General features: G+C 42.6%; 1 protein-coding gene across 1 annotated transcript in view; it reads right to left on the bottom strand.

The window, feature by feature from the left end:
* GRM8 (glutamate metabotropic receptor 8) overlaps nucleotides 1-14,017 on the bottom strand; it is a gene marked incomplete at its 5' end in the record, with an annotated part of 348,265 nt that extends 334,248 nt beyond the window's left edge. The window contains one exon of the mRNA XM_080626508.1: nucleotides 13,508-14,017. Coding sequence (XP_080482634.1) covers nucleotides 13,508-14,017 — 510 coding nt within the window. The remainder of the gene's footprint in view (nucleotides 1-13,507) is intronic.
* Nucleotides 14,018-21,511: the final 7,494 nt, after the last annotated feature.

The following is a 21,511-nucleotide window of genomic DNA, read 5'->3' as shown; positions in this document are numbered from 1 at the left end:
GTGAACTAGCTCACAGATGATGAGATTTTGCTGTTCAGATGTTTGGCTAAAGAGTTGCACAGTATCACAGTATCACAGTATCACAGTATGTTAGAGATTGGAAGGGACCTCAAAAGATCATCTAGTCCAATCCCCCTGCCAGAGCAGGAATACCTAGATAAGGTTACACAGGAATGTGTCCAGGCAGGTTTTGAATGTCTCCAGAGAAGGAGACTCCACAACCCCCCTGGGCAGCCTGTTCCAGTGTTCTGTCACCCTCACTGAGAAGAAGTTTCTTCTCAAGTTTAAGTGGAACCTCTTGTGTTCCAGTTTGTACCCATTACCCCTTGTCCTATCATTGTTTGCCACTGAGAAGAGCCTGGCTCCATCCTCGTGACACTCCCCCTTTATATATTTATATACACTAATAAGGTCCCCCCGCAGTCTCCTCTTCTCCAAACTATAGAGACCCAGCTCCCTCAGCCTTTCCTCATAAGGGAGATGCTCCACTCCCTTAATCTTCTTAGTTGCCCTGCGCTGGACTCTCTCCAGCAGGTCCCTGTCCTTCTTGAACTGAGGGGCCCAGAACTGGACACAATATTCCAGATGCGGTCTCACCAGGGCAGAGTAGAGGGGAAGGAGAACCTCTCTCGACTTACTGACCACCCCCCTTCTAATACACCCCAGGATGCCATTGGCCTTCTTGGCCACAAGGGCACAGTGTTGGCTCATGGTCATCCTGCCATCCACTAGGACCCCCAGGTCCCTCTCCCCTACACTACTCTCTAACAGGTCCTTCCCCAACCTATATTGGAACCTGGGGTTGTTCCTGCCCAGATGCAGGACTCTACACTTTCCCTTGTTATATTTCATCAAGTTTCTCCCTGCCCAACTCTCCAGCCTGTCCAGGTCCTGCTGGATGGCAGTTCCTAGAGGCTGAAACAACAGCTCTGACTGCATTTAGGATTTTCAACTTTGAATTGTTTCTAACGTGCACCAAAAGAAATGCTGGTTAATAAGATAAATATTTACACTTAAAATTTCAAAGGGCATCCTTAAATTCTGTCCAACAAAGACAACACCAACACAGAATTTTTCTCTCATGTTTCATGCTTCCTAATAGCTTTTACTTTCATTACAAACACTTCAGTTCTGTCTGAACTGAGCACAAAGAGAATCAGCCCTTTAATCCTCAGGACAATAGATGTTTTCTTCTCACTTTGGAAAGTAAATACAGCAGCTGGTAATTTTTAAATCCCGTGCTTTGTTATGCAAAGGATTGAAAACAGATCCATCAAAGTTAGGAGTGGAAAACTCTGGCTATTTTACCTAGATAATATTCCTGATACAGAATTATATATTTTTATACTTCCATCCAGTCTAATTTTCAGAAAACTAGGAAGTAGGAAATTTCTCCTGTCCTACACAACTGGATTAACCTTCAGACAATATATAACAAGGTACTTCTTGGCAATATTTTTTTCTATTTTTTTCTAACCTGCATTTTTCCCTCCTGAAACAATATCCTAGATATATAATCCATGCTCTAACTCCTTTCTCATTAGAATTTGGAGTGTTATGTTTGCAGTTAGTCCATATTATAAAAGCCAATTTGCAGAGGCATAAGACCAGATTGCCAGCACCCTCAAGATCAGTACTAATATATAGAAACAAACCATCTTTCTTCTAATTGGATAGATCCATATCATTTTGCAGACTGAGAATAAAAGAGCATCACAATGATCACATCTGAAAATGCCACAAAGCAAGAATTGAGAACCCACATCCTCTTTTGTTATGCACCTGTTGAATTCCTGTACTGAAATAGAAAGCCTACTGACAGTAATACCAACAGGATGCAATATTGAATGAATGTAAGACATTATTTGGCTATGGATAAATCCAGTTTTACAGTGGCATAATTCACTGGCTTGCCTGGAATTCATCCTCATTTAAACATGACTAGAAGTGACACAAAAATCAGTCTCTGTTTCTCTTTTGAGTAAACAATTCAACAAGCAGGTTCTATCCAGCTGGCTGAAGAAGAATGAATTTAGTCATTTACGCTACTTTTCTGCTGCTCCTGAACTCAGCAGAAGTCAGATAGCTGAATGCTAAAACAAGTCGTACTCCTGCAGCAAGGCTTCTGCAGTCCTGGGATTCCCTGACCTTCGCACTTTCCATTCAGTACATGATACCAGACCTGACAGCCTGTTTGTTTCTTTCTGCAGGACATGTTTTTGTTTAGTTCCAGACACCATAGCGATGAGCATAGTCTGAATCCCCTGGACTTTTTTGTGTTGCTCCTAATGAGTTCCTTGTCTTGGATTACCAAGATACATTCTCTTCTCCCGCAGCACTCTCTTGAAAGGTTATTTGGACTATGTAGTCCACAGCAAATGACTTTATGGTAATATAATAACATAGCAAACATACATATACAAAAAGCACACATGCATACTTTGCATAATCCCTCCTTTCTATTATTGGCCAGTATGTATTGTCTTCTATAGCAGTGCATTCCAAAATTTCAGCTCATGCTCCACTTCACCTAATAATTCTTTCATATATCACCCAAATAAGCAAGTCATAAGACCTCCTATAACTTCACCTGCATTCATATGGCACACCTTCTAGACTGGTGAGCGCTTCGTCCAGATGACAGCCCTCAAGGAAGTCAGCACTTCTAGAAGGGCACTTTCTGTGTTTCAGCACTATTGATAAAACCGAAACGCCAAAAGAAGAAATAAGAATGGCAAGAAAGCTAGCCCTTTCTTCAGCGATTTCCTCAAGCTTCGTCTTGGAAGTGTCAAGTTTGGAGAACTATTGCAGGCATCTTTGAAATGTTTCTCTAATAAATACCGTAACTAGGTGTGGTGATAACTTTTCATTAAGACTTTAGTATTTTGAAGGACTTTAAAAACAAAAACCAAGAAAATTTATCAGAGTAAAAGTAACAATCACTGTGGGGGATCAGTGCTACCATAATGCAATGGAGTTGCTTGACAAACTTGTACCCAGCTTGGCAGAAGACTGTAATGCCGTTTAAAATGTGACAGAGCCACTATCAAAGTAACAATATAATGGAATTTACTATGCGCTTCTTTCAGAATGATACCCAAAATGGGCTGTCAACCATTTGCTACTTTTAAGTTTACAGAAGAACCATGTGCATAAATGCACCAGTGAAGAGGGAATAAAAGATCCTGATTCTGTCTCTACAAACACTACTGCTGCACAACCAAATGCTCGAGGCACCTTCTATGAAAAAACATACGCCAAAACTCAAAATATGACTTATTACAGCTCAGAGAAATCACTTTTGCTCCTGCTCCCCAGTCTAAAGCTACAAAAGACATACAATAGGAGGAGCGATCTCACAATACCATGGCATATCTCACCATTGCTATCAGAAATAATTTATTTTAGAGAAGAGTTATAGCCAGGTATCTATCTGAAGTGCCATACAAGAAATACTACAGCGAAGTAAAAAGGAGCCACCCTTGCTCCTTTAAGGCTTAATCTCTTAATAATTATCTCCCTTATTTCTTGTTATCCCTGTAGATAGGTCCTACTCATAAGCTGCCCAAACTCCAGCTCTTCCTCCTGCTGACCCACTAATCCTCTCAACCTACATAAACAGAAACACAGTCAGAGCCTTGCTTATTAAGCATGTCTGAAAAAAAATTGTTTTGAGACTGTGGAATGGAAAACTTACATGAAAGATATTGGGAACAGTGGTCAAAAAGTAGATTTTCTTAAAATAGGCAGAGAGAGAAATGGAGCAGGTGGGAAATGGAAAAGAAAATTACATTAATAAGATTCCTTTCACAGGAAAGTGAGGAAGCAACTAAGAAACTGGCACCACCCTTGCAGGTGTTTAAAATCTTCTTATAAATGTGTATTACTTCCACACAAGGCTTCTGAAGCATTCCAGTGAGAAGAGGTTCTGTCCGATGAAAGTGCAAGCAGGCATCAACCCATCATCTTTCTGCAAACATGAAAGATGCATCCACACTCATAGACCTGATCTAGTCCCCCTCTGAAAGCATTTTATTCTCCCTATTGAGGACACAGGCAGCCAAGGGCAAACAGCCTCCTAATTTAAGGCCTCAGTTAAATGTTTAATTGTCCTGTCAGAAGGATAGAGGACATAATATCTTGCTGGGAGCATATGTAGGTCCCAGCCCAGAGGAGCATTTTGCTCTTGGCTATTTAATTCATTCAAGTAGAATTAGTGTCCTTCGGTAAGACTTCTGTTCAGATGACTATTTTTCTCTAATAAATGCTAGCAAACACAAGGATATACATTTAAGCACTCTAAACCAGTTTAATCCTAAAAGCACAATGTGCTTTAGGGAAAATAATGAGGATGGAAATACATAAGCCCACAAAATCTACCAGTTGGTTGTTACACACAATAGCGCCTGGTTTCTGATGACAGTCAGAATGCAGGACTATTCATATTGCACAGCTGTCACTGTACTGAAACAATTACCCACCAGGGAAAGAAAAAAAAGTCTTAATTTAGTTCTCATTATGACTAATAAAACTAACATTGCTGTACTAAAACACTGAAAATGTATCAATGATCCTTGCAGTGTCTTGGCTTCCCTTCAGCGTGATGTAGGAGCAGAGGAGCTCTGTCCTGAAAAATCAGCAGTGACGTTTCCACTGGTAAATCACCTCATTTTAGAGGACATCCCTCAGCAACAACTCAGCTGCTTCCACTGCTAGACTGTCAGGATGGTCCGTAACTCAGCTGCAACCTGCGCCAGCCAAGTGGCATGATTTCCAGACAGGCGTCAGAAGTCAGCAAGAATCATTCCCTCCCAGTAATTTGCATGCAGCCCCATGTGTTGGGGGAATAAAGGAGTTTGTGACACAGATGTGGATGTCTGTGACACCTGGCCTTGGTGTCAGGGAACTATGCCAGGTACATTTTGTTTACTAGAAGAGACATAAAAAGTGCCTCCTATTAACACAACTTCTTTTAAAAACCCCACTGCAGAGTTTGTGTTTCTGTGCGTAAGTGAGCTCTGACTGAACTGCTAGACTCAGCCTTTTGGTCTTCTCTTTTGTGAAATTATGACTAATATCTGTATTATAAGTACTATTTAAGAGATAATCCAGGGACTTCTGTCACATGCAAAAAAAAAAACCTAATACCAAAAGTTTCTACAGCAGTAGAAACTCAGCAAAACTTCAGCCATGAAAGGGTGAAATAATTCTCTCTGAATATGCAGTATCCTTCATGTGGGGGAAAGATATATATATATATAAAGATAGATAGATAGATAGATAGATAGATAGACAGATAGATAGATATAGTCCCACCTGCTCTCAGGGAATTAGAAAGAAAAATCAGACTGTTGGTCTTTAATAGCTACACTCTCTTTGTAAGGTTCTCACATACCGGTTATGGAATGACATAAAAACATCAACATTTTAGGCAGCTTCAGCTTCCCTACAGAAACAGGGAAGTCATCTCAAACCATTTAACAAACAATAATCAAGCTTCCTGTTGTCCCTTAGAAATGGTTAAATACAAGCAAATCAAAATGACAAAAGAGAAGTACAAAAAGCTCAAGTGATGCTTCTCCAGCCTTGCAGCAAGCCAATGACAAACATGGAAGACAATTCAGAAAACCAGATTGCCCCTTTGCTCTAACTACTAGTTATAGTTCCATCCAAGAATGCAAGAAGACTAAAAATATTAAATCTTTAGAGGAATATTTAAAGGAACTAATATACTGTAAAATACTAAACGAATGCATCAAGTTGCTTTTGTGCTCCCTTATCTCAAGCATCTTAGCACAAATAAAATTTGATGCTAATCAGTGCTAGCAATTTTCACAGAATCTGAAAACCTATTATTTCCTCTGGCTGCAACTATAAAATTTACCTACTGTTTCATTATTGATACTTGCAAAGTATCTGTTGTACTTACCTTGGTGTTGACCTGGCATTTGCCTCTCTTGACCATAACACACTTAACCTGATACTAATAATAGAATCATGGTTGAATTAAAAGGGGGTTTTGCATAATCAACTATCCACTACCATGGAAACATAAAGAGATATGAATGCTGTTTCTATGTAAAAGCTGAATTATGGGGGGAAAACATTATAATGGCATTTTCCAGCCAATACCAGGACAAGATGCTCAGGCACTAAACAGATATGTGCTTGCAATAAGCTACAAAAAACACTGTAAAATTAAATGGGATGCATTGGCAATGGGTTCCCTTTACAATTAAAAATTATTCAGAAAGTACAAATATTATCTAGAACAAAAGTAAAACAAATCTGCTCATCTTAAGAGCTGATTTCAAAATGTTTCAATTGTCTTCTCCCTACTAACAATAATTTTCCTTCACACTTCACACAAGATTTTCCATGTTTTAACCATACAAAAAAAAAAAATCATCCTATTTCGTCTTATTTCAAATTTCAAAAGCTGTGCAGCAGAAAATGTTATCAACAAACGTAGTGTAAAACAGTGAACAGAAAATTGATATATTTTAATTAGTGCAGCACATTTTTATTAATATCTTGGGTGAAATTCTTGAGCCTGTTCTTCACTTCTTATAAGGTATATGATAAAGCTCTTCCATTATGGAAAGGCCCTGCAGTCAGACATGGAACAGACAGACTCCTGCATCCACCTGGAGCCTCTGAATTCAGTAATGCTCATGAGATGCAAAAATGTCCATAGATAGAGACAGGATGAGGATCTGTGTATGGTTCAGGTTGCCTCACAGAAGTATGTATGTATTTCCTGGGGTTATGTGATAAAATGTTATTACATTTCATCTACATCATATTCTCTTTGGTCATGAGACTTGATTGCCACAATTAAATACAGAGCCCTGTATTTATGAAGTTCATTGAGGTTATCCTCTTTGCGATGGCAATTCCCTCGTTTCTGGAAGACCCATCTGCTCTTTTGTGCAGGCCTGGAACACAAGGCAGCAAAAGCACTGGATGACAGCCTGATGTAAAAAGGCACACAACCGAGCCTGAAAATAGCATCATCCAGGTACAGCCCTGCTAGCTGCACACAGCTACCAAAGATATGTGCTAAAACCCAAAATGAGGTAAGGAAAAAATCAAAGCAAATAAACACAATGCTGATGGAATTAATATATTCACTTCTAGATTTACTGAAATAAAATATGCCTTGCATTTTGGATGGTTGCACGTAAAGTTGAAAGAGTAACTCCATAATGTCATTTGTACTCGTACTTCTGAGGAGGTAAAGCTGTATGAAATGTATAAGGCAACCATGCATGAAGTGAATATTAGTCCCCCCAGACAGCAACTATTAAAGTAGATTACAGAGGTACAGCAAGAAAGGAATTTAACCAAAAAGAGGAAGTAAGTCATTTAGTCTTGGAAAAAGAGGAGAAAACAGAAGGCAAGGCAAGGCAAAAAGCAAGGCAAGGCAAATCAATCAAGATAAGGAAAGGAATAAAACTGATGATGAATACTTTGGCTTTATACTCATGCATATAAATATACACATATAAGCTTAAGATCACAACTCACCAAGCATACTGTCCACTTATCTCAATTCACATGCAAACCATCATCCCTAGGCTGCTCCTAGTGTGACCTCGGCTAGAAGATGTGTGCCGGTGACAGATGGAGTGTACCAAGGAGTTCAGAAATAATGTGAAGTTTTCAGATGGGAGGACACCAGCATAAACAAATGTCTCTCTTTTTTCCAGCAGATTTTAACCACTGGCATGAGTTATTCAGATATTGAACAAGCAGAATTTTTGGATACAGGGAACATGATACATGGAGTGAGCTTAGTTAGTCCTTTTTTCCTCCAGGCCAAGCTTGGAGGGACCAGGAACAGCCCAGATGCTTATGGGTATCACAAAAGGCAGCTAACGGATACCACCTGGCCATGCCTTGAGCACCCGACAGGAAGCCAAACTTTCAGTGAGACGAAGACAAGGAAGGGTGTCAGAGTGAGATTTTGACTGATCTAGTCCATAGAAAGCTTGCGTTGTGCTAGAGAGAGCTGGCCAGCTGAAACAGGCAGCCCTGCAATAGATCTACCAGCCAAACAAACCAATTTGGCAGAAGGATTTCCAGACTGAAAAAAACCACCAACCCAAATACCAAACACTGTCACTTTCCATTACCCAGAGGAGCAGCTCCTGGTGCACCAAAAGAGAGAAAAGAGGCTGGCCCATGCCTGTCTGTCCTGTTTCTGCAGTCACTGCGATGGGAAACACTAAAAAGCTGTCAGGGCCCTGAAATGCGTCAATGGACTTTCCTTTCCCGAGCCCTGGATTTGGCTTCATGTGTTCAAGGTCACTTCTAATGTGGTGCATATACATGACCCTGGATCAGCCCAGGAAAATGGCTAAGTTGAGAGGAAGCACAATGAGTAGCCTCATAGGACCTCTGCTCACCTCCTTCGCTTGGCAGCTGCTCTGGCCCTTGCCCTTAGCTCCTGCTTGAGATATGCTACTGGCCTTGTACGTTGCTGATACTGACCTGTCTTCCTGGCTGATCTTGGACCTGCCTCACTACTATGGACTTGTCTGCAAGTCACCAGACTGTTGGCTAAACGTGGTTACATGCTTTGTTGTTCTCATGCAGGTGAGGCTGAGAGACCACTGCCCTCCTAGCATTGCTGTCCTATCGGCTCCTGTCTCAACTGCCTTTGTGAAGTAGCCTGCTCCTGATGTTCTCTGATAAAAATAACTTAGAATAAGCCATCAGCTTCAAGGGGGGACAATCTGTCTGGAGATCCATGAAGAACTGTCTAAGTGGGCAGCTACTGTGTTACTGCTGAGCACAGTTCTGTGCTCGCCTTGGAAGGTCCTTTCCTTCATCCACTGTATTTGCAGCAAGCTCTGAAAGCTTAATAAGCAACCGTTTCACGCAGTCTTTTTGCATCAATCACCAGAGTAATGTAAGGCAAAAAGCTGCCTCCTTACAACAGTCAAGGGGTCACAGGTCCATTTTTAAACAGTTAATTCCTTGAACAAGTGTTTTCTCCTTATAAAGTGCCTCTGAAAAGTCTAAACCCATCAACAGGTAAAATTTAGGCTGTCCAACTCTGAACCTTAATGTTTTGGACCTCCATTTTTTTTGTCATTTTTTGTAGTGTCCTCCCCTCCCCTCTTCTTATGAAAACACTTAGATAAAAGGATACCATGACTATCAGTCAGTTTATGCTATCCACCAGATCATCATATAGGACTATTGACCAGTATGTTTAATGCTGTAAAATCAATAAAAAAAAAAAAAAGGTCAAGAAAACAAAAAAAAACCAGCAGGATAAAAATCTGAGCTGCTGAGCATAGTATTTCTCAGGCTATCTTTGCTTGTGTACTAGCATGGAACATATAACATGCTTCTTACCGTTTCATCACAAATTAAAATTCCACTGAATAACAATGTTCTCAAAAACTATGTAGTCCTGACATTTAGAAACTTCAGAGCAGATATTAAAGCAACACTGAACTTCAAATTACAGGTTCAACTTCCTGAATAGTGTTGTTAGACAGACATATGGATGAATCGCACTCATCCTGGGTCTGATGGAAACAGGCATCTGCATGACGGTGATCACTGACTTCATTGAAAGCACAGGCATTTACACCAGCTGAGTACATATCAAGATACAGTAAACCCAGCTTCCTACCTGAAGCTTTTGTGAGCCTTTGTGACCAACGTCTTGGTCCTCAGCTGCAGAGCTGTGGGGATGCATCAGCTGAGAGTTTCAGCCCACACCCTCGGTCTTAGTACAAGCCAAACTGGATTATACTTCTGTATTTCTGGCAAATAACCCTTAATTTCCTAGTCCTCCTGACTATAACTACCATGAACAGTTTCTATAATGCTGCTAACTGAGGGCCTTATCCAGAATCCTTTACTCATGCAGAGATCACAGGATAGTTTGGGTTGGAAAGGATCCTAAGATCATTTAGCTCCAACCACCTGTCATGGGCAGGAACGCAACACACTAGACCATGTCACCCAAGGCTCTGTCCAACCTGGCCTTGAACGCTCCCAGGGATGGAGCATTTACCACTTCTTTGGGCAAACCATTCCAGTGCCTCACCACCCTCTCAGTAAAGAATTTCTTCCTTAGATCCAATCTAAACTTCCCCTGTTTATTTCTTACCCCATTACCCCTTGTCCTATCACTAGAGTCCCTCTCTAACATCATTATAGGCCCCCTTCAGACACTGGAAGGCTGTTAAGAGGTATCCACACAGCTTCTCCTTCAGGCTAAACAACCCCAACTTTCTTAGTTTGTCCTCGTACAGGAGGTGCTCCAGTCCCCTGATCATCCTCGTGGCCATCCTCTGGACTTGTCACAAAAGTCTCATGTCCTTCTTATGTTGAGGACACCAGAACTGCACACAATACTCCAAGTGAGGCCTCACGAGAGCAGAGTAGAGGGCCAGGATCACCTCCTTCGACCTGCTGGTCACGCTCCTTTTGATGCAGCCCAGAATACGGTTGACTTTCTGGGCTGCGAGCACACACTGAAGCCACCTCATGTTCATTTTCTCATTGACCAACACCCCCAAGTCCTTCTTCGCAGGGTTGCTCTGAATCTCTTCTCTGCCCAACCTGTAGCTGTGCCTGGGATTGCTCAGACCCAGGTGTAGGACCTTGCACTTCACATTGTTGAACTTCATGAAGTTGGCATCGGCCCACCTCTCAAGTGTGTCGAGGTCCCTCTGGATGGTTTTCCTTCCCTCCAGCGTATCAACCGAACCACACAGCTTGGTGTCATTGGCAAACTTGCTGAGGGTGCACTCAATCCCACTGTCCATGTGACCGACAAAGATGCTGAAGAAGACCGGTCCCAACACCAATCCCTGAGGGACACCACTCGTTACCGGTCTCCAGCCGGACATCGAGTCATTGACCACAACTCTTTGCGTGCGGCCATCCAGCCAGTTCTTTATCCACCGAGTGGTCCACCCATCAAATTGATGTTTCTCCAATTTAGAGACAAGGATGTCGTGTGGGACAGTGTCGAACGCTTTGCACGAGTCCGGGTAGATGATGTCAACTGCTCTGCCCCTGTCCATCAGTTCTGTAGCCCCATCATAGAAGGCCACCAGATTGGTCAGGCAGGATTTCCCATCAGTGAACCCATGCTGGCTGTCACCAACCACCTCCTTGTTTTTCATGTGCCTTAGCATGCCTTCCAGGAGAATCTGCTCCAAGAGTTTGCCAGGCACAGAGGTGAGACTGACTGGCCTGTAATTCCCCGGGTCATCCATTTTCCCCTTCTTGAAAATGGGGGTTATATTTCCTTTTTTTCCAGTCATTGGGAACTTCACCTGACTGCCATGATTTTTCAAATATGATGGCCAGTGGCTTAGCAACTTCATTCACCAGCTCCATCAGGACCCACAGACAGATTTCATCAGGTCCCATGGACTTGTGTACGTTTAGGTTTTTAAGATGGTCTCGAACCAGATCCTCTCCTACAGTGGGCCTAAGGTCTTCATTCTCACAGTCCCTGCATCTTCCTTCCAAGACTTGAGATAACAGATCTACTTCTCAGAGGAAGGTGTAAAAGCAGACTTCAGATGCAGGTCCAACATCAGACATTAAAGGGTATAATTTGTCTTTTTTTACATTATTAACAATATTTGTGAAAGATCTATAATTAAAACTAAAAGAGATGTCTCCTCCTTTTGCCAGCAGCTGTGTTACATCAATTAAATGGATAAATAAGATCCTTCCCCAGAGGGTATATCATGTGACCCTCTATTGATTAAGACTGCAGTAGAATGTTATTTGCAATCTTATGGCATAATGCAAATAAGGAGGTAGCTGTCATGGTTTCAGAAGACAAATTGCCGCTATCTTAGACAATTCATAGACCTCTTCCCTTCTTGTTGATATTAATTCAAAGTTAATGCAAGTCTTAAAAGTCTTAGTTTCTTAAATCAGTCAATGGCACTGTATTCAACTCAAAACTGGGTGTAAGTCATAGTCTACGTGTCCCTGCATTATAATGTGTATTAAACTGACCATTCAATCTATAATTAGTTCAGAACTATACACTATATAATTGGATAACACAGCTTCAAAAAAGTTTGTGAAATTAAAAATAGACACCTCCAGGAACCTGCATAAGTGTTCCCAGGAAAGACAGGCCTCCCCCACCAGGCACAGATCCAGAGATGCCCACCATATAGAACATTTTAAGTCTCAGCTCAGTTTTGTGTACTTGGTTTTCACAAGCTAAACATATGGCTGGAACAAGTCCACTACTCAGAAACCTGTGCAAGTAACTACGGCTACAGATCAGTTTTGAGATTGTAATGAACACCAGACCACAACCCAGAAGACACTTTGCTCCTCTGTTGAACTGTAAATCCATCATTATGCCCTTCATGGGAGAACCAGAGAGAAGGACAAAAATCTTCATTTAAAGAACTGAAACATTCTGCCAATTTGAGACACCTTCAGAAAAAGAGCAAATCTTTCCTTACTTCTGAGCAATCTCTCAGTTACAACAATTAGAAAACAAGTGCAACGCTTCTCAAAACACATACCAGCAATATTTAACATTATCAGAATATTCTCCAGCAAAAAATAGACCCTAAAGAAAGGATCTTTAAGTGGTCTTTAGTGGTTGTGAAGTTGTAGGACATAAAGTAAGATCTCTGAACAGAAGGAACAAGTCTGAATAATAGTGGACAGTAGAACAGTAATAGATTCAGACAAAAGTTACAGTCATTCTGTGTGTAAAAAAAAAGTGCTCAATCTACCATCATCTGTTTGCCATTGCACAGGGTTAAAATTAAGTGTCTTCTGCCTGATCTGTTCCAGCTAAGTCAATTGATTAGAATGTGTTCATCTTCCCATTTAACTTAGCAAGTTTAAAAGTGGCAGGTTTGCTTTTCCATTATTTATAACATCAGAGATTAATAAAATACATGGAAGGAAACACCAGTAGAACTGTTGTCCAAAAATGATCTTGAAAAGTGATAACAAAGTCTGTAAAAAATATTGCCTTGTAAAAAATATGGAGGAGGTTAAGATTTCAAAGAAATCAAAGATAATTCAGTACACTTCATTTGGCTAGACTTGCACATCAATAGCACTACATTATTACTGGCACATCTTGCTATGTAGGGAAACTGTCTGGTCCTCCTACAAATGGATTTCTGTTCAAGTCTTGTATTTCATTCTCCTGGAAATCTGGGAAATTAATCTCAACCTATTCTTGATGAGCATAAACGTTTAATACAGAGCAAATGTGAGTAGTAAATAAATAAGGATACAAATTCCTAAAGAGTTAAATCGTGCTCTGGTTGCTTACAACTTCAAAAGAGGCATTTGGCACCCTAAAATACGTCTGCAATCGTTGCTCTTTTCCCCTCCTTTGCTTTGAAAAGGCAAACCAGTCATTTTAGATTTCTGAATATGAAGAAGTCCTCTCTTGTTTGAAGATAACACAATTACCTCAATTACTTCATTGCTCTTGAAATTTAAAAGACAGGTAGAAAATGTTACTTACCTTAAAAAGTCTTAAAATATTTGCGACCATAATGGACACTGAACTTGCTGCAGCACCTATCACACCTGATATCTTGTCTGGCTTAGTGAAAATAGGTGGGTCACCATTAGCACACTTCACATCTGAACCATCTTTTTCTATCAATGCTTGCACAAATGTTAAGGACTGCTCCAATGCATAAGTATCTCTGGAACACGTATCAAGGATCCGGACACCTAAGGTGATATTGGCAAGAAGATCAGGGTCTTTGTTAATCTGATCAACTGCATACAGCATTGCCTCTAGTCTATGGATCCCTTTCTCCTTCTTGAGCTCCCCACAAGGCACCCCTCTATCCCCTTTTGCATGAACGGGGAACAGTCCTCCCAAGATGATGTCCCCATCGAGTCGGATGGAGTGGGCATATTCCTGGCCATGAGTTCTTTGCACCAGGGTGAGTATCCAGTAGAATTTGGCTGTTAACAGGAAAAAACAATGGCAGGAAACTAATCGTTTTCCTTCGTATACCATTTTCTCTGAAGATGTTGTTGCTCTCCAGTATCCAGATCTTCTTCTTGCTAAAGGATGAGGTTGACCATTTGAAGCTGCACTTTCTGGAGGCTACCATCAGTGCCCAGTAAGTAATATAGAACCATGCGGTAGGTAGAAAAAGGATCTCAGCAGAAGCACATAAAACTTGTTTTACAAAAGATGTCCACAGATGTCATAGGTTGATCAGCTTTTCTGAGAGGTGGCTTTCAATTGCTTTTAGTTGATGGCAGAGTGTAGGGTTGTATGTCTGGTCCTGGTGCTAAGAGGAGGTTAGTAGCTTATGTCTTTGTATTTTGCCCTACAGCTGAGGTACTTCTGGGGAAAGAAAAAAAAAAAGGAAAAAATATATGAGAAATATCATTTAGTTCAGCAGTATTACACATGTCACACTGTATTTACTTTTGAATATGAGTTACATTGCCTAGGTTTTACTTTCTATATTCTTTAAGAGTGTAATTCTTGGCCTTCTGTGAATTTGAACACCTGGCTGCACTGTACTACAAGCTGGGAAATTGATGACACAAACAGAGCAAAAGCTCTGTTTGGGAACAAAACTTATCCTGGTGTTCAGATTCCAAACAGTAATTCTTATTTACCTTAGCATTGCATGACATCCAGAAACAGATTTGATTTGTAGCATATATTTTTTTCTGGTTTGCTGTATCATTCTGTTCCTGCCTACAGAAGTGCAATAACTACTTACACTCTCACTCACAGTGAGGTTCCATTTATGACAATGGAGTAATCAGAGTTCCTGAATTTAAGTAGGCTCTTCAGCCACTGCAGTACAAGCATATTCAATCCATTCATTTAGATATTAAACTGATTATTTCTCCAGTGGAATTCATTTTTTTTTTTTTCTGGGTTTACTATATATCTAAAATGACTTCCAGATAATTTCTAACACTGAATCACTTCTGTGAAAAGGAAACTGATTTCTTAAGCAAAAAGAGCACAACGTATTCTGTTAGGAAACCAGATGAATATCCAGTATTCCCTTTCCAACATTCTACTTGAGCTGAGGTCCAACATTAACAAGTCTCTGCTTGGATTTGGACCACATTAAATAGGAGCAATATTGCGCTCCTGCTGACATACGGGGAAGTCCCACTGATTTTAACGAGATAGGAATTTCAGCCTACATACCTAAACACCTGACTGTTATAAATATCTCCAAATTGCCCCCACTAATTCTTAAGTGAGTGGTATTTGTTTCCATATTTAACAAAACTACATATGCCTGAAGAAATTTTTAGGCCTCTGAGGAGAGATAATTCATTTTACCTGATACTAGATAGGTACACTGTGGGCAACTGCATCTGAGCCAGTCTCTCAGCATCTGTTATAGGCTATAGAAAGCAGTGGACATCCGAGGGTACAACTTACCTAATGCTTTTCTTTTTTTAAAGTTTTATTCATTATGAAATTAATCATATTGAACAAGTGCCTACTTCACTGCCTATACAAAAAATCCCTGCAAGAGGCTCATCTGTAGATATATATATATACTTCATCCCTAGTGATTTACCTGGCTCCTACCAAATATATTTTCAAATCAAAAGACAATTACAGACAATGTTAGAAGAAAATTATAGACAACTATACTGTTTTTCAAAGATATTTTTAATTCTTTTCCACAAAATTTTTATATATTATGTGGTAACAGGACTCAATGTTATTTGATAACACTTTAAATTGACCATCCTATTGTTACATACTTTTCCCCCACAGTGATGGTACTAAGTTCAAAAAAGCTGAAGAAGAGCTTTTAAACAGTGTTTTAAATAGAGTTTTAAATATTTGAAGACCTGAGAAAAATATTCACAATGGAAAGTTTGCTATTGAATGTAAAGGTATCTCACTGTGATTTGGTAACAGAGCAACAACTTGAAAATGAAACATGTTTAGTGGGTGTGAATAAAATCAATTGGGAACAGCAGCACACAAGACTTACAGTGCTTCTTAACATTTTGTTTTTCTTGAATTTGGTTTAGGCTTAAATCTAAACTAAACAAAGTGTGTGTCATTGTTCTCCTTTGACTCCTTCTGGGCACATAGCTTACAAAGCTTTCTGGGCTTCAGCCTCATGAGCCAGACTGTGGTTCAATCACAAATGGAGAAACTTGACTAATGTCACTGTGTGAGTTGATACAGCCCTGTGGGATGTTTCTTAAATGGCCCACACTATAGAGAAAAGATTGCAGGGACTATTAACTAGACACAATCATCTATTGTCTTGATTGCCCCAGTAGAAGAACACGCTAAGTGTTTAAAATAGTAAAGAGCAAAAGTTGTGGCTACACCTAAAATAGAGACAGAGGCAATTTCCTTTCTGGTTCCACAGTGAATAACCAACTCGTCAGTCTATGCATGTATGTACAACCCAGACAGGAAGCAATTCTCTGAGGGAAGAAAAGATAGGACTATTCTTATTTAACATTGTACGGAGAACAAGAAAGCAACACTGCAAAAGTGAAAATATTCATGAAGGAAAGAAACGCTGCTTTTTCTCTTTCTCAGCCTCAGGTCAATTCCTTACAGCCAAAGAATGCCAAGAAATTAAAGTGACTGTCAGTCTTTGTACAAACAAATGATGATGAATTCAGCTATTGCAACCCAAATTCCAACAACAACAGAGAAGCTATAGTGAGCCCGATATCCTCAGTCCAATACCTTATCTGGAACTGACTGAAAGTCCAATGAATTGATAATCAGCACTTTCAACATTATAGTCTACATAAGCATAAACCGCTCTGCCCTCAGCTTGCATGTTTTCCTGAAAAAGTATGCTCTGTCATGCGAGTGTCCACAGCTTGTCTATAAAACAGAAATAAAATTTTAAAGTGTTCTTTTTAAAAATTTAAGACCTTTTAGTCTTTTTTTATGTTACCTAAGAAATAAAAGCTACTATTACATGGCCTAATTTATTCCTGCCACACTGCTTTTCTTATATTGATTAATATTACCTTTTACAGAATGTTGTACGTCTGTGTAGCTAAGCAGAAAGCATCTGATCTAAATGGATTCCATTTTTATCAATGAATTTTAGTGAAAAAGCGTAGTTCTCTGGGCTATAAAGCCTGAATGAACTTTCCTCATATGCAGAGATTTCATTTGAAATAAAATGCTGTCCTTTTCCAATTGACCATAAAAGTATGAATTAATGCAAATATATTCTCGATTTATCAGGTTCCCAATTGTAGTAGCTGGTGTTCACCAGACACATGACTTTCAGAGAAGAAATTTGCACATTTCCTCAGCACAGTCCAAGAGTAAGTGCACCACGAAGCCTCTCTTCCAGTCACTTTCGAATACATGCGTCTCTTGGGTTTAATTCATTAAAAGTATCTGGCATTATCAGAACATGCTGCTATTTTGAAAGTCAGTATTTCAGCACAAACCTCCACTTGTTCTGCTAGAATATCTATTTATTTTTAAACCTAAGGAGGCGGGGTACTGCAAGACAGGGGACATGGAAACTTCTACATGAAGTGTCTGGTTCTGAAATAACTTCCTTCATATAATCATTCAGCTTTATTGGGTTGGGTACTTTGGTACCATGTTGCCAGAGTCAGTGCATAAGCATATGCCTGGACCAGTCACTACTCCAACAAAGACTCATCGCACCGAGAGGTAGGCTCATTATGGGAGTTCTTTATGTTCATGGAAAGGTCTAAAAACCGAGCCGAGTGTGACAGATAAACACTTAAATAAATATAGGCAATATCTCCTACTTTGGTAACAAGTTTCCTGAAAGAGCTGCCTTCTGCTGGCACTGAAGTTGTGCCTGAAATCATAGAGAGATTCAATATGTTCACCTGAAAATATTGCTTAAACAAATAAATCTCACAGTTACAGACCACCGCAGGAGCAAGGAGCACTCTTCACAGCAGAGCGGGAAAACATGTTCCCTCATCTCCTTGGAACACTTTTTAACTGACATTGCCAACCAGACACACAAGGCCTTTAACGAGGGACAAAAAAGGTATTTAGAAGTATTAAAAAGGTATTTAGTTGGGGAAAACACAACTGAGAAAAAGTATTAGTCATTTTGTTTGAGGCTAAAAAATTAATTTGTCATTGCATTGGAAGCACGGTTGGAGCTGCACTAAAATAAAATAAAACCAATATCCTGTGAACTAGAAAGGGAGGAATTTTAGGGTGAAAACCCATTTCTAATTTCACAAAATGTCAGATTGTCCAGTCAATGCAAACCTGATCTGCTTTTACTGAATGAAAACCAAATAACAGCATCTTCCATTATGAAGTTCCCAGGAGGAAAAAAAAATAATAAAAAAAAGGCAAAAAATGTCATTATTTTGACATTTTACTACTGATACGTTACTTCAGAACTATCAAATAAGAATGATGTTGCTAACATTCATTTTAGTGGCCACAAAAGTTGCCTCTTTCTTCTGCACAGCATTCGGCAATGACCAAAGAGCTGAACTCCACACAACGCAGGTAAATAATTGCCACCTGCATACACTAACCTGATACATAGGGAAGATTAATGGGGTTTGCTGACTACAAAAAGGAATTTGGAATTTTGGCCTTGACTTCACAACTCCTAACTTGCAGGAGAATTCTTCACTGATGTAAGTAGTCTCACCTATCTCAGCTCTTCTGTAATGGTTTGCTGTGCCCCTGCCACAGAGGTAACCTTTAGACAATAATCAGGACTTCAAGGCGAATCACCCTCAGTATCTTGCTCACAGAAACTGTTTCTTCCGAGTGCACCATGAGAGAAATGTCTCCACTCAGCCCGATCAGACTCTTTTCAAATACCCAGGAACACCTGCCTTCACTTTCTACCCTGCATAGATCCATTTTCCAAACAAGCTACCCTGCCAAAAACTAGCACAGGTCCTTCTGCCAGGGTGAGACTAATAGGAGCTTACAGTTTTTGAGAAGGAAACAGCATAAGATATTTCCCTTTGCCCTTGCCTAGTCTCACAGCTGAATAAACCCCGTCAGTATTAACACCTTTAGAACTGGTTTAACCTCTGGTCTGGCAAGTGATGGTCAAGGAGATTTCCCCAGGCAGCCCAGGACAGCTCTTTCCTTTGGTTTTGTTTTCATTTTGCCCTCTTCCCACCAGGCTCCCGCTCCCCAGCCGGCACAGCTGGGTTCAGAGCCGCCGCTGGCAGCGCAGCCCCGTGACGAGAAACGCGCCCGCGCAAGCATATCGTCCCGGCTCATCCTGCAGGAAAGCACACCCGTGTCTGTACCCGTGTCCCACCCGCCGCGGCTCTGCGAGCGGACGCGGCCCCCGGGCGCTCAGATCGCAATGAGCCCCGCACCGCACTCAGCACCTCACCGCTCTCCGAGAGCCTCACCCCGCGCACCGCACCGTGCGCACACAGCCCAGCGCTCCGCACCGCACCCCGCGCATCCCGGCCAGCACTCCGCGCCACATCCCGGGTAACCTGCCCGGCACTCTGTGCCGCGCTCTACGCTCTGTCCTTTCCCCCAGCCGGGTTCCGGGGGCACTGCCGGGAGCAAACGGCCGGCCATGCACCGGCTTTCCGTGCGGCTCCTCCGTGCTCTCCCGGCTGACCTCTCGGCTTCTAACGCATCCCAGCACGTTTCTTGGGCCGCGGAAGGGCTGGCGCAGCCCGGCCAGCCCCACCCGGTGAAGGGGCCCGGGGAGCGCCCCGGGGCTGGGCGAGCCGGTTCCCCCCGCGCAACTCCACTACCATCGCCCATCACCGCGGTGTTCCTCCCTTGGAGGGAGCCCCCTATTGTTCTCCGCTTTACTTAGCCGAGATTTTTTTTCCCCCCTTTCTCTTCCCAGGCTCATCCGTACCCCAGCTGCCGCCTGTTGTTAAGGGATTCCGGCATTGCCTTGGCGAGGCTTTCACCGGGGCCTCTCTCCTTCCAGTCACCGGCAGCGGGACGGGCTTCAGCTGCCGCACGCGGGTTTTCCCCGGCTGGAGCCGAGGCCTCGGAGGTCGCTCCCTCCGAGTCCGGGTCCCTGAGCAGGAGCTCTGCACCCGCGGCAGCGGCGGGGCGAAGCCAAGCATCGCCGCCTTTTATTTACAGCCGTCCGTGAGTCAGTCCTCCCCTCGCATCAGCTGGTCAGCTTTAATGCGCCTCTGTTCCCTCTCAATGAAAACCTAAGTCCCTGGTCCCAGAGGTCAGAAGCTTGCGAACTTCAAAATGCCAACGCCGGATTTGCAAGCACTTTGGGTCACTGATCAATTTTTATCTTGAGTTGTGTTGAGGTTTGTTTTGTTTGGGAAGGTTTGGGGTTTTTTAAGCCGTGTTATAAATTCACCTGACAACACTTGGGATTTCCGCAACAAACACATGCCGGTGCTGGGGGATGTTGCTCCACGTCGGGATCTCTAATCCCCGCCGCGGCCCCTTGCTTCCTTTCCCCGGGGGGAGAGAGCTCGGCGAGGATCCTTCTTCCCGTTCTCATCCCAGGGACACGAGGGTCTCCCCGCAGAGCCAAGGGAGCGGAGCCCACCCAAGAAGCTGGGCGGGAGGCAGCAGCTCCCCTGTCCCCGGAGCCGAGTAGCCGAGAGGGAAGCAGACAGCGGCGATCAGGGCTGGCCCCGTCCCCCCCGAGCGGCAGGAGCCCCCTCTTCCCTCCCGGCCCGCGAAACGTGAGCAGGGCGGCGGGGACGGCAGGGAAACCCCGGTGCCCCCCCCTACCCCTGGGTGGCAGAGGACCCAGTTAAGGAGGGAACGAGAGATCTCACCGTTCGGGAGACCCGATGGTCTCCCTTGTGACGGCATCCTGCCCGGGATCTCCTTCGTTTAGAGCTGATCGGGGGAGGATATCGACAATAAAAATGATAAATAATTAAAGCAAAAAGACAAAAGCCCCGGCGCCACGAAGCAGGCGGAGGGGATTGCCTAGCTCAGAAACGTTAACTGAGGCAAAACTTGCATTATTTGTGGGCTCCTCTCTCCTTAAAATAAGAAGTAACGGCGACACACACTCATACACAAATACCTTGATCGGAGAGAGTTGCATATCCACATCACTGTAGAGGTCACTGGAACTGATGCTCGGCGCCGATCGGGAGTAGCATGAGGTAATTTCTGGACATCCCTCGTCTCAAATAGCTTTCCCCGGTAGCGTCAGCGTCAGCAAGAGCTCGGAGCTCTGCCTGGGACAGGTATCCAGGCGAGCGGTTTCAGTAGCGCTGCATAACGCCTGCGATCAGCCGAGCCGAACCTGCTCCGCTGCCGCCTTCCTTACCCCTCCTCCCTCCCTAAAAAAAAAAATGAAAAAAAAAAACAAAAACCAAACAGAAAATCCCTCCCAACTTTTGGGGCCGGTGGCCCAGCCCGGTGGCGATACACACCCTCTGCCGCCCCGCCGCTCAACTGCAGCGGCAGACACACGCACCGGCCGGGTCGCGCCGTTCACAGCCCTATATATGAAAACGGCCCCCGGCCCGGCCCCTCCCCGGCAGGAGCCCCGCGGCTCGGCGTGCCCGGCCGCCGGCGGGAGCG

The sequence above is a fragment of the Psittacula echo genome (assembly GCF_963264785.1).
Source record: "Psittacula echo genome assembly, chromosome: 1".
NCBI lineage: Eukaryota > Metazoa > Chordata > Aves > Psittaciformes > Psittacidae > Psittacula > Psittacula echo.
Note: the sequence above shows the minus strand (reverse complement) of the source record. Positions and strands in the feature narration are given on the sequence as shown.